The sequence below is a fragment of the Bos taurus genome, chromosome 8 (genome assembly GCF_002263795.3).
Source record: "Bos taurus isolate L1 Dominette 01449 registration number 42190680 breed Hereford chromosome 8, ARS-UCD2.0, whole genome shotgun sequence".
Lineage (NCBI taxonomy): Eukaryota > Metazoa > Chordata > Mammalia > Artiodactyla > Bovidae > Bos > Bos taurus.
This window is the reverse complement of record NC_037335.1, coordinates 76,080,343-76,097,963: the sequence shown is the minus strand read 5'-3', so window position 1 is coordinate 76,097,963 and position 17,621 is coordinate 76,080,343. Positions and strand designations below refer to the sequence as shown.

Here is a 17,621-nt window from a genome sequence, read left to right as displayed (position 1 = left end):
CAATGAGAAAACAGAGAAATTAAGGAAACAAGCCCATTCACCATTGCAATGAAAAGAATAAAATACTTAGGAATGTATCTACCTAAAGAAACAAAAGACCTCTATATAGAAAACTATAAAACACTGATGAAAGAAATCAAAAAGGACACAAATATACCCAAAGCAAACTATAGATGCAATGCAATCCCTATCAAGCTACCAACTGTATTTTTCACAGAACTAGAACAAATAATTTCACAATTTGTATGGAAATACAAAAAACCTCGAATAGCCAAAGCAATCTTGAGAAAGAAGAATGGAACTGGAGGAATCAACCTGCCTGACTTCAGGCTCTACTACAGGGCTACAATCATCAAGACAGCATGGTACTGGCACAAAGACAGAAATATAGATCAATGGAACAAAATAGAAAGCCCAGAGATAAATCCACACACCTATGGACACCTTATACAAAGGAAGCAAAATATACAATGGAGAAAAGACAATCTCTTTAACAAGTGGTGCTGGGAAAACTGGTCAATCACTTGTAAAAGAATGAAACTAGAACGCTTTCTAATACCATACACAAAAATAAACTCAAAATGGATTAAAGATCTAAATGTAAGACCAGAAACTATAAAACTCCTAGAGGAAAACATAGGCAAAACACTCTCCGACATAAATCACAGCAGGATCCTCTATAATCCACCTCCCAGAGTATTGGAAATAAAAGCAAAAATAAATAAATGGGACCTAATTAAACTTAAAAGCTTTTGCACAACAAAGGAAACTATAAGCAAGGTGAAAAGACAGCCTTCAGAATGGGAGAAAATAATAGCAAACAAAGCAACTGACAAAGAACTAATCTGAAGAATATACAAGCAACTCCTGCAGCTCAATTCCAGAAAAATAAACGACCCAATCGAAAAATAGGCCAAAGAACTAAACAGACATTTCTCCAAAGAAGACATACAGATGGCTAACAAATACATGAAAAGATGCTCAACGTCACTCATTATCAGAGAAATGCAAATCAAAACTACAATGAGGTACCATTTCACACCAGTCAGAATGGCTGCTATCCAAAAGTCTATAAGCAATAAATGCTGGAGAGGATGTTGAGAAAAGGGAACCCTCTTACACTGTTGGTGGGAATGCAAACTAGTACAGCCACTATGGAGAACAGTGTGGAGATTCCTTAAAAAACTGGAAATAGAACTGCTATACGACCCAGCAATCCCACTGCTGGGCATACACACCAAGGAAACCAGAATTGAAAGAGACACGTACCCCAGTGTTCATCGCAGCACTGTTTATAGTAGCCAGGACATGGAAGCAACCTAGATGTCCATCAGCAGATGAATGGCTAAGAAAGCTGTGGTACATATATACAATGGAATATTATTCAGCCATTGAAAAGAATATATTTGAATCAGTTCTAATGAGGTGGATGAAACTGGAGCCTATTATACAGAGTGAAGTAAGCCAGAAAGAAAAACACCAATACAGTATATTAACACATATATATGGAATTTAGAAAGATGGTAATGATAACCCTATATGTAAGACAGCAAAAGAGACACAGATGTGTAGAACAGTCTTTTGGACTCTGTGGGAGAGGGCGAGGGTGGGATGCTTTGGGAGAATGACATTGAAACATGTATATTATCATATGTGAAACTAATCACCAGGCCAGGTTCAATGCATGAGAAAGGGTGCTTGGGGCTGATGCACCTGGGATAACCCAGAGGGATGGGATGGGGAGGGACGTGGGAGGCGGTTTCAGGATGGGGAACACATGTACACCTGTGGCGGATTCACATCAATGTATGGCAAAACCATTACAATATTGTAATTAGCCTCCAATTAAAATAAATAAATTTATATTTTTTAAAAAAAGAATTCTAGAGAGAGGATTTCAGGCAACTAACTTCCTGCAGTGGGGGGATGGCTTCTCCACAGAATCACTTCTCCTGTAAAACACTGAGTCTCAGCAAACAAGGACCGTGGCTGCTTCGTTTCTGTACCACCTCAACAAACACGGGGTGGGCACAGGAATAAACACCACTGGAGATGCTGCTTCCTGTGCCATGTGACAGGAGCTGAGTCTCTGCTCTTCCCCAGTCAGCCAAGCCTGTTGCTGCACCTGCTTCAGGGCAGAGGCCTGGGCTGTCGGAGAAGGAAGCACAGAGTCCACTGCAGGGAGAGGAAAGAAGGGAGGACAGCCCCGAGTGCAGGCGGGGACATGAGGAGTGAGAACAGTGCAGGCACGCAAGGTGCTGGGGGAGGCCGAGGACCTGTGCCTAACGGGGCTTGGAGAGGACTGTCCCTTCCCAGGCACAGACACAGTGAGGCCAGGACCCTGTGTACTTGCTCTGATGGGAGCACGGGAGGAGAGAGGGGGCCTGAGAAGGGGCCAGAAGGCGATCTGTTTCCAGAAGGAGGGGTGCCTGCTGCCAGCTGCCCCCCTTTCCCACCCTGTCCCCCTCCTCCACTGGAACGTCTCTGGGTCCACAGCCAGGCAGAGAGCATACTGGGGGCTTTCCAGAGTGTATCATTCCCAAGGTCAAGCCCCACACTGAGGCCCCAGGGGCAGGGCCCCGGGCAGGCAGCCGGACACATGGGAATCCAGACAGCGGGAAGGGAAAGGAAACCATCTCTTGTGGTAAACAGCACTGGCAGCTGGGGTGCATCAGAGGAGAGGGGCAGGGGAAAGTGAGAGGCCAGAGCAGAGCCTCACTGCAGTCAAAGACACACGGTTACAGACACAAGAGGACATAATTTCAGTGATGCCACTCAGAGACTAACTTGGAGTAGCCATTCAGAAAACACACCTTCAGAGACTCATGAACACCCAGCGTCAGATGTGTCCACAGACCCTGGCACCACACACATGGAACAGACATAGCCCCCATCCCACAGGCCACAAACACAAATGCATTCCAAATCCACAAAAACACAAATGCATTCCAAATCCATCCTGCAAAGTCTTTCTCCTCCATAAAACCTCAGCCCAGGCTTGTTGATCCACCTCTAAACTCCAATTTGGAATTTCTGTCCCATTGCCTGTCCTTTAATAAAAACAGTCTTGCATCCACGTGCACACCCCTGCCCTTAATAACTTGGCTGTGTGCTTTAAAAAAATATCAGTCAGCAAGTGAGTCCTCTGTCCTCTTCAGCAGTCTCATCCTTCACTTACGACACACCCCCTCCCACCCCAAGGAGTGTCCCCAGTTTGCAGCAGGGCCCTGACCCTCACTCAGTCTCTGACGCAACAGAAACAGAATCTAAAGGAAGAGTCTACCAGCCAGACCTATCTGTCAAAATCTGCCTCAGGGAACTGTGAAGAACCCATTCTTGGTTCCTCAGGAAAAAGCCCTTGACTCAGGATGTACCACATGACACTGCCCTAAACTTTTAACAATAACTGTAGTCCATGCCCCTAACCCTAACCCTAACTACAATTCTAACCTCAATCACAAACAATCTAAAACCACAGTCTTTCAAGCGGGACCCTCAGAACACTGTACCTTAGAAAGGTAATGCTAGAGTGTTACCCAAAAACTGTTTACATGATCAGGTAAGTCTAGGTAAGTCTAGGAAAGAAAACTGCGATATTCCCTCTCCCCAGGAGCTAGATCCCTACTACCCTCCAGTCTGATTGCAGCTTCAGGAATCACAGCCATTTATAACTCTCAAAGGCAGAGGGCCATAAAACATCCAAAACCTCTCATCTAAACCAAATCAATATCACACAATACACATAAGCTTAAGTCCCTCTTCAGACCATCTTAGAAGCTTAAAACTCACCCCCAACATAAAACTTATCTCCTTGTCCCATTTGATCCCAATTTTAAACTCAAACAGTACCCTACTCCAATCTGAACACAATCCTAATCCAAGATGAACTAGCTCTATCAATAGGAATCATAAACGCAATTCCAAATCCTACTTTACCATCACCATTATTCTAGTCCTACGCTGACCACTGTCTACTTCCAATCTGTAACCACTATGTCATATTCCAAGCATAGTCTGAACTCTAACCCTGACCCTAGGCAGCCACACATCGGGTAATGTCTGCAACTACACTGAGCACAAACATCACACACTAATGAAGGAACAGGTCATCTGCAGTCCTGGGATCCCATAGCTCCCTCAGTAACATCTGCACAGTCATCAGGGCAGCCTGTCCCTGGAGGCCTCAGTGATCATCTGGGAGCCCAGGAGCACCAGTGCACCCAGGTCCTTTGACCCTTGTTAGAGGTATTAGCCCTCAGGGGCCCAGCTCACCCCAAGCCCTGTTCCGGGACTAGCTTGGCTTCTGAGCTAAAATTCCTGCCATACCCCTCCCCGGCTCCCGCCTGCCAAGCTGGGAGCATCTGTTGCACTGGAACCCCCATCAAGCAAGAATGAATGGGCCTGGGGTTGAAGGGAATGCGGGCTCTTCCCAATGTGGGGGTTTCCAGACTGGTGAACCCACACCTAGGACCGCTACTGCTACCCCAGAGCCTGGCCCAGGTGCCTGTCCTAAAGAAGTAGCAGCCTGCCAACACTAGGGTGAGAAGGAGTGGACGGCACACCTTCTCCCTGTCCTCCAGGGTCTCAATCTGGTGACAGAGTGTGTTCACTCTGTGCTCATCGGCAAGTAAAGCTGAAGGGAATCACATACACCTCCCTCTCCCTCAGCACAGGACGTCTGGTATAACACACCTCTGTACCTCAGCCACCGCAGAGACTGTCCAATACCACCTAGGCTCCCTCAAGAGCTCACCAAGCCCAAATCTTCACCCAACAGACTAGAACACTTAGGTGGCTACTCACATGTCATATGTGCAGCCATTCGAGTCTCTGTGTCCCCTTCCTTAATGTCTACACCCAGGCTGGCTGGAGGACTAAGAGAGGGGTTGGTTCAGGGCTGCAAGCTCCAGACTCCTACACCAAGTTTAGGGTTTGGGTGGGCCCAGGCCAGCATCCGAGGGCAGAGGAATGGCTAGGTGACAGACCTGAGGCCCCAGAGAAGGATAAGGATAAGGATAACAACTCCTCTCACCACCTGAGGCCCTTTCCTGGGGACGGCATCTGTACCTGAGCCCCACTTCTTTCCAGGCTCCCACCTTCACCCATCAAGTCAGACATCTGCATGCATGCCAGTGTATGGCAGCGATTTTCTGTCACCTTCCTGCTCTGAGAGCAGTTCTTTCCCAACCTGGCTTTAGGTCCAGCCAGGTATCTATTAATACCTCTGGCAAAATCCCCACTCTTTCCTTCCCTTCCTTTAGAGCCCCTAACTTAGATTCCGAGCCACAGTAGCAAGTAAGGAAGTCCCAGTACCTCCAGTATGGAACATCTCCCTGAGGCTGGTCTACCCCTACAGGCACAAGTTCAGAGGTAGGGACTTAGGGCAAATCCTCATTAGTTTCCCAAATTGAGGGAAAGATAATTGAGGATGGGACCCAAGGAGGCTGCGGACACCATCTAACAAACAAGAGGCCCCATGATGGCATCAACAAGGGGAATGGGGCAGGATGTCCTGGGAGAGCCAGGGAACCTGGGATGTTAGGAGAGGAGACTGCACAGTCCCCATCTCTTCCCCATTCATGTTCTCCCTCTTTCCACAAGCTGTGCCAGGGCAGAAGGTCCCCCCTCAGGAAGATTAGGGGTATATCACCTCAGCGTCCTCTTCCCCCGGACCACCTTTGTTCCCTTCCCATGGCTCTGTGCCCATCTGGAGTTTGGAATGAGTTCACTATTTACTCTCCCAGCCCCACCCCACCAAATTCTTGAAAGTACTTGGACAGCTTGATAAAAATACATATCCTTTGGCTCTATTCTGAGATTCTGTTTAAGATGGTCTGGGTGGTGCCTCTAATTCTGTATGTTTATTAAGCTCTTCACATGATTTCGAAGTGCAGACAAGTTTGGAAACAGTGTAAACAATCTAACATGATATGCCTCTGGTATGAGTTCCATGTCCCCCCAGGCCCATGCTATCCCACCTCTCTGGGAACTCTTCAGACACAGGCAGTTCACTATTTACTTAGACACTTCCACAAAAGGTAGGGCAGCTGTGGAAGGGGAGATTTTAGAGATGGGAATTAGAAGCTTTCTCATGCCAGGATTTGCCATAAGATCAGGTAAAAGACCCAAGAAATCTTATCTCCTTCTTTTTGCCCGGTCCTGTTCCAGGAATGCCAGCTTCTTGCCAACTGGGACACTCCCTGCCCTGCTAAAGATCTCAGCCTGTTGTAAAATCTCCAACCCAAGATCTCAAGTATCTCTCTTCTAATGTACTCAGATTCCAGCCCCTCTCTTCTGGGGCCCCCATCCCAGCCATATCTCCATCTCTAATCCCATCCCCTCTGCATCCCATCCTTCCCCAATAGCACCACCCCTATTCAGGCACAACCTTTCTGTCACTACCTTGTGCCTGGCCTGCGCTGTCCTGACTGCACCCCTCCCAGTCCTGTCCTCCCTGTGGTCTTCTATTTCCACAAAGCTGGGGTAAGCCTGGGGGTGAGGGGCATACTGGGTTTAGCACCCTGGGAACCAGATGAATTTTCTAGTCCTAACCTGGTGATCATAACTCAAGATTCTACACTGGTTTTAAACATAGATTCTAACCTATGACCTAATAATCCTCACACACTGTATCCCAGCATAAATTCCAAATGGTTTCAAGATTTTAAATGTTAGAAATTCAACTACAAGAACGACAGCATGCAGAATGTCAAAGTAGAAAACTCTAGGGTTAATCCCTCCACTGAAGCAACCATTGGGCTGAAAAAAGCAATTGGAACCCCCTATTTCAGAACTCTGGAACCTAACTGGACACAGAACATTGAGAGGAGTGCTTGATAAAGGCCAAGGATGTTGATCTTTCAGAAGAGATCATACATGAACTAGCTACTAGTCAATGCTAGGGGATGGCAGCCCACATTCCCGTAGTGGCTGGTTGGTGGCAGAGAATCATGTCCTCCAAAAATTGGGGTTTTATATTTTGGTTGGTCTGGGGGTTCCCTGAGAGATAGGTGCAGACGTTTGCCTTGGTTTCTGCCTTCTTGAGCTGCAGCAGCTTCCACAGTAGCAGATATCAGAATATTTAAGGGGCATGCTGTGATTCATAGGGTCGCAAACAGTCGGACACGACTGAGCAACTGAACTGAACTCTTGTGAGAGAGGGAGAGATAAATCTTTGTCAGGACATTGGCTGACCACAGAGATTAGAGAACAGAAATTTCAGGGACCACACACATCAAAGAGAGCACTTGGCAAAAAATTTTTGGAAAAGTCAAAATGGACAGCTACAGCCATTAACAACACAGGCAAATATAAATGATAGTATATCATATCTTTGGTTTATAACTCCTCTTTTCCCTATGTGATTTAAAAGGCATAAAATAATAATTATGAATCTATGTTAATGGGTACACAGTATATAAGGATGTAATCTGTGACAGTAACAATATAAAGGAGGTAGAACGAAGATGTACAGGAGCAGAGTACTATTTGTTTGTACCACTGAAACAAAGCTGATATTATTCAAACTAGATTATTATAAGCTTAAGATGTTAATTATAAACTCCAAGCTAGCTACATGAGTCATGAGTATGAAATGCACAGAGTCAATATAGTCAATAAGTATAAGACATTTTATATGGTGACAGAAGCTAACTAGACTTATTGTGGTGATCATTTTGAACTGTACAGAAATAGTTCCTACAGGAACTAACAGTGTCGCAGGTCAACTGTGCTTCAAAAACAAACTTATAGAAAACGAGACTGGATTTGTAGTTACCTGAGGTAGAATAAGGGCAGGGAGGACTGGATTGAAGGGAGTCAAAAGGTACAAACATCCAGTTACAAGTACCAGGGATGTGATATACAATATAATTAAGACAAATACCATTACTATATGTGGTATATGAAAGGTTTTAAAACAGTAAATCCTAAGAGCTGTCATCACAAAGAAAAACTTTTTTCTTTTATTTTGTACCTATATGAGATGATTTGTGATAATCATTTCATGATATATATGTCAAATATTTATGCTGTATACCTTAAACTTATACTGTACTATATGTCAATGATATCTCAATAAAACTGTAAAAAAGTGAAAAAAATGAGTTCAACTCTCTAATTAAAAGGCAGAGATTATCAAAACTACAATGGTGTATAACCTCACACTGGTCAGAATGGCCATTATCCAAAAACATCTATAAACAATACATGTTAGAGAAGGTGTGGAAAAAAGGGTAGCCTCTTACACTGTTGGTGGGAATGTAAATTGATACAGCCACTATGGAGAACAGCTTGTGTGCTTGCACGCTAAGTCTCTTTAGTCATGTGCGACTCTTTGTGACCCTAAGGACTATAGCCTGCCAGGCTCCTCTGTCTCTGGAGATTGCAGATAGTGTATAGATATTATATGCTCTCTCCTCCCTCCAGGCAAAAATACTGGCGTGGGTTGTCATACCCTTCTCCAGGGCATCTTCCCAACTTAGGGACTGAAGCTGTGTCTCTTACGCAGGCAGATTCTTTACCACTAGGGCCACATGGAAAGCCCTAAAAAACTAAAAAGAGAACTACCACAGGACCCAGAATTCCACTTTGGGGCCCAGAGAAAACCATAATTCAAAAAGATACAAGCAGGGACTTCCCTGATGGTCCAGTGGCTAAGACTCCATGCTCCCAAGGCAGAGGGCCCAGGTTCAATCCCTGGTCAGCAAACTAGATCCCACATGTCACAACTAAGACCTTACAGAGTCAAGGAAAGAAAAAGATTCATGCACCCCAATGTTCACTGCAGCACTGCTTATAACAGCTCAGACATGAAAGTAACCTAAATGTTCATCAACAGAGGAATGGATAAAGAAGATATGGTACATATATACAAGGGGATATTAGTCATAAAAAGGAATGAAATTGTGCCATTTGCAGCAACATGCATAGACCTAGAGACTGTCATACAGAGTAAGTCAGAAAGAGAAAGACAAATATTGTACATTAACACATATATATGGAATCTACAAAAATGGTATATATGATCTTATTTGCAAAGCAGAAATAGAGACACAGACATAGAGAACAAACATACACCAAGGGGAAAAGGGGAGATGGGATGAATTGGGAGATTAGGATTGACATATATACACTAATTTGTATAAAACAGCTAACTAATGGGAACCTATTGTATAGCACAGGGCAACTCAGTGCTCTAAATGGTTGACCTAAATAGGAAAAAAGATCCAAAAAAAGAGGGGATATACGTATACATATGACTGATTCACAGTGTAGCAGAAACTGCCACAGCAGTGTAATATACCACTAAAAAAAAAAATACACCAATAAAAAATAAATAAATAAATAAAATGTGGGGCTTCCCTGGTAGTCCAGTGGTTAAGAACTTTTCTTGCAATGCAAGAGACACTGGTTCAGGCCCTGGTCCAGGAAGATCTGACATGTCATATGGCACAACTAATGAGCCCACGCTCTAGAGCTTGCGAGCCTCAACTACTTAACTCACTCACTACAACTACTAAGGCACATGTGCCCTACGACTACACAGGCATGTGTGCCTGTGCTCTGCAGCAAGAGAAGCCATGGCAATGAGAAGCCCCAGCACCGCAAACAGACACTGGTCCCCACTCTCCACAGCTAGAGAAAGCTGCATGCAGGGATGAAGACCCAGCACAGCCAAAAATAAATAAAATGTATAAATGAATGTAGATAAATAAATAAAAGGCAGAGATTAGCAGAATGAATTGAAAAAATAAAAGCATGATCCATCTATATGCTATCTATAAGAGACTAACTTGAGACACAAATACAGAGCTTTAAAGTAAAAGGATGGATTCCTCTGGTGGTCCAGTGGCTAAGACTCTGGTCTCCCAGTGTAAGGGACCTGGGTTTGATCCTTAGTTAGGGAACTAGATCCCACATGCTGCAACTAAGAGTTCACATGTGGCAACTAAAAAGAAAAAGACTCCACATGCCACAACTACAGATCCTGCATGCCACAACAAAGTTGAACATGTTGCAACTAAGACCCAGCACAGCCAAATAAATAAATAAATATTTTAATAAATAAAGTAAAAGGATGGGAAAATATCCCATGCAACCAGTGACCAAAAGAGAGCTACAGTGGCTCTATTCCTGTCAGAAAAAACAGACTTTTTGTAAAAAAGGTTTTAAGAAATAAAAAAGACTGTATTTTGATAAAATGTTTGATACAGAAAGATATAACAGTTATAAACAACTAACAGCCAAGCCTCATAACATATAAAGCAAAAAACTAACAGAATTATAGGGGAGAGTTGACAGTTCTACAATAATTGCTGTAGAATTTAATACCTCACTTTTAATAATGGATAACAAAACAGGAGATCAATAAGGAAACAGGGAACTTGAACAATACTATAAATATATTAGACCTGACATTTATACACACCAAAAACAGAAGAATACGATTTCTTCTGAAGTTCACATGGAACATTCTCTAGAATAAATCATATGATAGGCCATAAAACAAATCTTAAGAAAATGTTAAGACTGAAATCATTCAGAGTATCTTTTCTGATCACAGTAGAATAAAACTATAAATCAGTAACAAAAGGAAAAGTGGAAAATTCACAAATATGTGGAAACTGAACAATATACTCAAATAAAGAGTCAAAGAAGAAATCACAAGGCAACTTAGAAAATACTTTGAGACAAATAAAAAGAAAAACATAATAAACTAAAACTTTTGAGAGTCAATGAAGGCAATGCTAAGAGGGAAATTTATAACTATAAATGCCTATATTTAAAAATATTTCAAATCAATAACCTAACTATTCATTTTAAGAAACTAGAAGTCAATAAAACCAAACCCAAAATATCAGAAAGAAGGAACTAATAGTAAAGCACAAACAAATGAAATAGAGAATACAAAAAATAGAGAAAAATCAACAAAACCAAAAGGTGGTTCTTTGAAAAGATCAACAAAATTGACACACTTGAAGTTAGACTGACTAAGGAAAAAAGAAAGAATTTTTAAATAATTCAAGTTTTTAAAATAATTCAAATTATTAAACTCAGAAATGAAACTGGGGGCATTACTATCAATTTTCTAAACACAAAAAATATTATTACAGGATACTATGAACAATTGTACATCAATGAATTGGGTAACCTAGATGAAATGGATAAATTTCAGAAACATATAAACTATCAAAACTGACTCAAGAATAAATAGAAAATCTAAATAGATCTATAACAAGTAAGGAGATTCAATCAATAATGAAAATATCCCAACAAAGGAAAAGCCAGCACCAGATAGCTTAATTAATGAATACGACCAAATATTTTTTCTACCAAATATTTAAAGAAGAATTAGCATCAATCCTTCTCAAACTCTTCCAAAAAAAATTGAAGAGGAGGGAACATTCCCTAACTCATTTTATGAGGCCAGCACTACCCTGATAACAAAGCCAGATGAAGGCACTATAAGAAAATAAAATACAGGTCAATATCCCTGATGAACAGAGATTTTAAAATTCTCAACAAAATACTAGAACCAAATTCAATAGCAGATTAGAAGGGTCATACATCACTATCAAGTGGGATTTATTTCAGAGATATGAGGATGGTTCAACATCCACAAATCAATCAGTATGATACACCACATTAACAAACTGAAGAATAAAAATCATACAATCATCTCAATAGACACAGAAAAAACATTTGACAAGATTCAACACCCATTATGATTTTTTTAAAAGACTCTCAATAAACTGGGTATAGAAGGAATGTACCTCAACATAATAAAAGCCATATATGACAAGCCTTCAGCTAACACAATACTCATGTGTGAAAAGTTGAAAACTTTTCCTGTAATATTAGGAACAAAAGACAGGTGCTTATCATCACCACTTCTATTCAGCTTAGTATTGGAAGTCTTAGGGAGAGCAATCAGGCAAGAAAATTTATGTATGCATATAAAACCCCAAAGACTCCACCAAAAACCTCTTAGAACTAATAAACAAATTCAGTAAAGTTGTAAAATACAAAATCAACATAAAAAATCAGTTGTGTTTCTATACACTAACAACAAAGTATCTGGAAAAAAATTAAGAAACAATCCCACTTACAATAGCATCAAAAACAATAAAATACCTAGGAATAAATTTAACCAAGGAAGTGAAAGACCTATACACTGAAAACTATAAGACACTGATGAAAGAAATTGGAGAAGACAAAAATGGAAAGATATCCTATATTCTTGGATTGGCATGTTAATATTGCTAAAATGTCCATAACTACCCAAAGTAGTTCAATGCAATCCCTATCAAAATTCCAATTGCATTTTTTCACTGAAATATTAAAAAATCCTAAAATGCACATAGAACCACAAAAGACCCCAAATAGAATAATTTTGAGGAAGAAAAACAAAGCTGGAGCCATCATGCTTCCTGCTTTCAAACTATATTACTAAGCTCTAGTAATCAAAACAGTATAGTACAGGCATAAAGACAGAAACATAGACCAATGCAATAGAATATAGAGTCCAGAAATATACCTACACATATACAGTCAACTAATCTTTGAAAGGGAAGCAAGAATACAAAATGGGGAAAGGATAGTCTTTTCAATAAATGGTGTTGAGAAAACTGGATAGCCACATGTACAAGAATGATACTGGACCCCTATTTTACACCACCCACAAAAATTAATTCTAATTAAAGATTTAAATGTAAGACCTAAACCCATAAAACTCCTAGAAGAAAACGCAGAAGAAAATCTCCTCTGCGTTGGTCTTGGCGATGATATTTTTGAATTTATGAAAACAAAGCAAAAATAAACAAGTGGGGACTTCCCTGGTGGTTCAGTGGTAGAGAATCCCCTGCCCATGCAGGGTACATGCATACTCCAAGAAGATTCCACACGCCATGTAACAAATAAGTCCATGTACCACAACTCCATGAGCCCACACTCTAGTGACCACAAGCTGCAACTGCTGAGCCTGCATGCCACAACGACTGAAGCCTGCATGCTCTAGGGTCCAAGCGCCACAGCTACTGAAGTCTGAGCACCTAGGGCCCATGCTCCGTAACAAGAGAAACCACCACAATGAAAAGCCTGAGCACCACAATGGAGAGTGGCCCCTCTTGTTGCAGCTAGAGAAAGCTTGCACACAGCAATGACAACCCAGCATAGCCAATAAATAAATAAATACTTTTAAAAATAAACAAAGTGGGAGTACATCAAACTAAAAAACTTCTGGAGGCTCTTTTCCTGCAACCTCTGAGTAGCTCAGAGATGGAGCCTGGGGTACATTCAAGATTCAGCTCCACCCATTACCCACCATTATGGCCAAGGAAGGCACTGGTGCTGGAGGGTAATGGACATTAATATTGTTTTGCAAGAAGTGTTGAAGACCACTCTCATCACAATGACTTAGCACATGGATTTGCAAAGTTGCAAAGCATTAGACCAGTGCCATGCCCATCTTTGAGTGCTTGCATCCAACTATGATGAACCTACATGTGTCAAGTTGATTGAGGCCCTAATGAAGATTGATGACAATAAGAAACTAGGGAAATAGATGCTTAAAAAGTTTTGATAATATTCAATACCCATTTATGGCAAAAAAAAAAAAAAACCTCCCCATAAAGTGGACATAGAGGGAACCTACCTCAACATAATAAAGGCCATATACAAGAAACCCACAGCAAACATCATTCTCAGTGATGAAAAACTGAAAGCATTTCCTCTAAGATCAAGAACAAGACAATGATGTCCACTCTCACTACTATTATTCAACATAGTTTTGGAAGCCCTAGCCATGGCAATCAGAGAAGAAAAAGAAAAGGAATCCAAATTGGAAATGAAGAAGTAAAACTGTCACTGTTTGCAGAGGACACGATACTATACATAGAAAATTCTGAAGATGCTACCAGAAAACTATTAGAACTCATCAATGAATTTGGCAAACTTGCAGGATACAAAATTAATACAGAAATCTCTTGCATTCCTATGCACTAACAACTAAAGATCAGAAAGAGAAATTAAGGAAATAATCCCATTGACCATCACAACAAAAAGAATAAAATACCTAGGAATAAACTTAGCTGAGGAGGCCAAAGACCTCAGAAAACTATAAGATACTGATGAAAGAAATCAAAGATGACACAGATCAGGAGATATACCATGTTCTTCAATTGGAAGAATAAATATTGTGAAAATGACTATACTACCAAAAGCAATCTACAGATTTAATGCAGCCATAGAATTAGAACAAAAAATCTTTATGACTTGTATGGAAATACAAAAGACCCCAAATAGCCAAAGTAATCTTGAGAAAAAAAAATGGAGCTGGTGGAGTCAGGCTCCCTGACTTTAGAGCATACTACAAAGCTATAGTAATCAAAACAATATGGTACTGACACAAAAACAGAAATATAGATCAGTGGAATAGTACAAAAAACCCAGAGATAAACCTATGTATGGTCACCTAATCTATGATAAAGGAGGCAAGAATATATACAATGGAGAAAAGACAGTCTCTTCAATAAATGTCCTGGGAAAACTGGACAGCAACATGTAAATGAATGAAATTAGAACATTCCCTAACACAATACACAAAAATAAACTAAAAATGGATTAAAAACCTAAATGTAAGACCGACACTATAAGACTGTTGGAAGAAAACATAGGAAGACTACTACTCTTTGACATAAATCACAATAAGATATTTTATGGTCCATCTCCTAGAGTAATGGAAATAAAAGCAAAAATAAACAAACATGATCTAATTAAACTTAAAAGCTTTGTACAGCAAAGGAAACCACAAACAAAACAAAAAGACAACACTCAGAATAAGAGAAAATAATTGTAAAGGAAGCAATTGACAAGGTATTAATCTCCAAAATATACTAATAGCTCATGCAGCTCATAGGGTTGCAAAGAGTTGGACACAACAAGAGGAAAACTTCCATAAGAAAAAGAAGGAACCTGGAGGGGATTATGCTAAGTGAAATAAGTCAGAGAAACACAAATATTGTATGGTGCCACTTATATGGGGAATCAACAAAAAAGTCAAATACAAAGAAGAAAGTAGAATGGTGATTGCCAGGGGCTGGGGAAAATGGAGAGATGTTTTAATGGCTACAAACTTTCAGTTATAAAATGAGTAAGTTCTGAGGATCAAATGTACAACATGGTGATTATAGCTAACAATACTGTACCGTGGGCTTCCCTGGTGGCTCAGACAGTGCAGAACCCACCTGCAATGCGGGTGAGTTCAGTCCCTGGGTTGGGAAGATCCCCTGGAGAAGGGAATAGCTATCCACTCCAGTATTCTTGCCCAGAGAATTCTATGGACAGAGACTGGCAGGCTACAGTCCATGAGGTCGCAAAGAGTCGGATACAACTGAGCAACTTTCATTTATACTATACTTGAAATTTGCTAAGAAAATAGGCCTCAAACTGTCTAACTACAAAAAATAAAAAGGTATAACTACATGAAGTGGTGGAGGTATTAATTAACTTGTGGTAATTATTTCACAATATATACATATATCAACTCATCACATTGTACACTTTAAACATACACAATTTTGTCAATTATACCTCAATAATGCTGCAGGGAAAACCTAAGGGGAAACCTTCAAGGGCTTAGATTTGGCAATGGTTTCTTAAATATGATACCAAAAATACAGACAACAGAAGAAAAATTAGATCAACTGAATTTAAAATTTTTGTGCATCAAAGGACACTATCAAGATATCAAGAGAGTGAAAAAACAACCCACAGAATGGAAGGAAAATTTGCAAATCATATATTTGATAAGTGGCTATTATCCAGAATGTACACAGAACTCTTACAACTCATTAATCAGATTTGTATTTTAGTAACAGTCCTCAGTCTGCTTGAAGGAATGGAAGAACATGGAGCCTGGAGTGAACTGAAGAGGCAGTCACAGTGTTCCAGAGGAGAGGTGGTAAGTCCTCCATCAAGACAGGGGCTGGGGCTAGAAAGCGGGCCTTTCAGATTCAACTTTTATTGAGCAGGAGACAGGGTCGGCTTGGGGACTGACTAGCTGTGTGAAGTTTTAATTTCCGCATACTAGTGAGGCTGGGTGCCAGGACAGGATCTGGGTGTCTTTCAGGAAGGAAGGAGGGAGATTCCTACTCTTGCCTGGACTGAGTGCCTAGGGATGGGGGAAGCGAAAGTGTCCGCCTGCATAAATAGGCAGCACACCAGTCGTAGTCCACACACGGACCCCCAGACTGAAACTGCCCACCTCGCCTGAGCTCTGCCATGGCCATGGCTCAGTCACTGGTCCTGAGCATCCTTGTCCTGGTCCTGGCCTTCTGCATCCTCCAGGTCCAAGGTATCAAGGAGTTGCCTGCGGGGGTAGGGGGAGGAGGACAGGGTCGGGGAAGAGCTAGAGAGGCCTGGGTAGGAGTCTACAAGCAGCCTCTCACTCCCTGCGAACCCCACCCACAGGCAGTGATGGAGGGGCACAGGACTGTTGCCTCAGGTACAGCCGAAAGAAGATTCCCGCCAACATTGTCCGCAGCTACCGGAAGCAGGACCCAACCCTGAGTTGCGCTATGCCAGCTATCCTGTAAGTAGGTACACAGGGTGGGTGCAGGCTGGTACCTGAGTGGGAGGGCATGATGGGCAAGACTAGGACAGGCTTGCTAACCCCCGAACCCTAGGTTCTCGCCTCGGAAACGCTCTCAGCCAGAGCTATGTGCAGACCCTAAAGAGGCCTGGGTGCAGAAACTGATGCAGCGTCTGGACAAGCCATCAGCCCCACGGAAACCAGTCCAGGACTGTAAGAAGGAAAAGGGGGCCCCCAAGTCTGGCAAGAAGGGAAAGGGTTCCAAAGGCTGTAAGAGGTAAGGGAGCTAAAGGGACAGGGGGAGGGAGGTGAAGGAGAGCCTCGATCATGCTCAAACCACTCTTCTGCCCTCCCAGGACTGAGATCTCAAAAGGGCCATAGCCCAGTGACCAGCCCGGAGCCCAGGAGGTCCCCACCAGTCTCACCAGGGCTTGGAGCCCCAACCAAAGGGACAAGAGAGGCTAGGAGAGAGGGAGGACCCGGGGGCCCCAGAGCAGCCACTTCATGCTGGCCTTGCCTCACCCCTTCTCCAGCTTCAACCACCCCTTCTGTATTCCCACCCTACCCTGCACGGCTGCACTGCCCACATCAGGCCAGGCCTAGACAGGCAGAGAAGGGCATGTCCCCTAGGCAGTGTGAGAGGTGGCAGCAGGCCTGCCCCTCCGAGGAAAGGTCACCCAGGGTCCTGGACCTGACCCTGCTCCACACTACACACTACCCAGCTCTTTTTTCCTTTGTAAATATGACTTACACCCAATTGAATAAACAGCCATTCTGGCCTTCTTCCCATGTTTCTGTTTCTGTGTGTTTGTGTCCGCAGAGAAGCCACTGTCACCACAGGGGGAGTCACACACTCTAAGGTCCCAATCAGGAGCTCAGGCTGGAAAAATTCTATGTTCTCGCCCACCCCAAGACTTTCCTTGCTTCCCAGGTGCCCAGACCCGCAGGCAGTAAAAGAGAAGCTGACTGGCGGGGTGGGAGCTGGGCTGCTCCGGGTCTAGGAGAAATCCCAGCCCATGGAGAGATGGTG

The 17,621-nt window shown here is 42.3% G+C and overlaps 1 protein-coding gene across 1 annotated transcript; it reads left to right on the top strand.

Moving 5' to 3' along the window:
- The first annotated feature begins 16,233 nt into the window (after window positions 1–16,233).
- On the top strand, window positions 16,234–17,380 carry CCL21 (C-C motif chemokine ligand 21). Its single transcript, NM_001038076.2, has 4 exons — window positions 16,234–16,354; window positions 16,471–16,591; window positions 16,686–16,868; window positions 16,948–17,380. Exons 1-4 carry the CDS (start codon window positions 16,282–16,284, stop codon window positions 16,970–16,972), a joined length of 402 nt encoding a protein of 133 aa, NP_001033165.2. The 5' UTR covers window positions 16,234–16,281; the 3' UTR covers window positions 16,973–17,380.
- The last annotated feature ends 241 nt before the right edge of the window (window positions 17,381–17,621 follow it).

Bases quoted from the DNA above. Each gene is read 5' to 3' on its own strand.
- CCL21 (NM_001038076.2), top strand. From the start codon at position 16,282: ATGGCCATGGCTCAGTCACTGGTCCTGAGCATCCTTGTCCTGGTCCTG. The intron at 16,355-16,470 runs GTATCAAGGAGT...CCCCACCCACAG, and splicing joins CTGCATCCTCCAGGTCCAAG to GCAGTGATGGAGGGGCACAG. The intron at 16,869-16,947 runs GTAAGGGAGCTA...CTGCCCTCCCAG, and splicing joins GGTTCCAAAGGCTGTAAGAG to GACTGAGATCTCAAAAGGGC.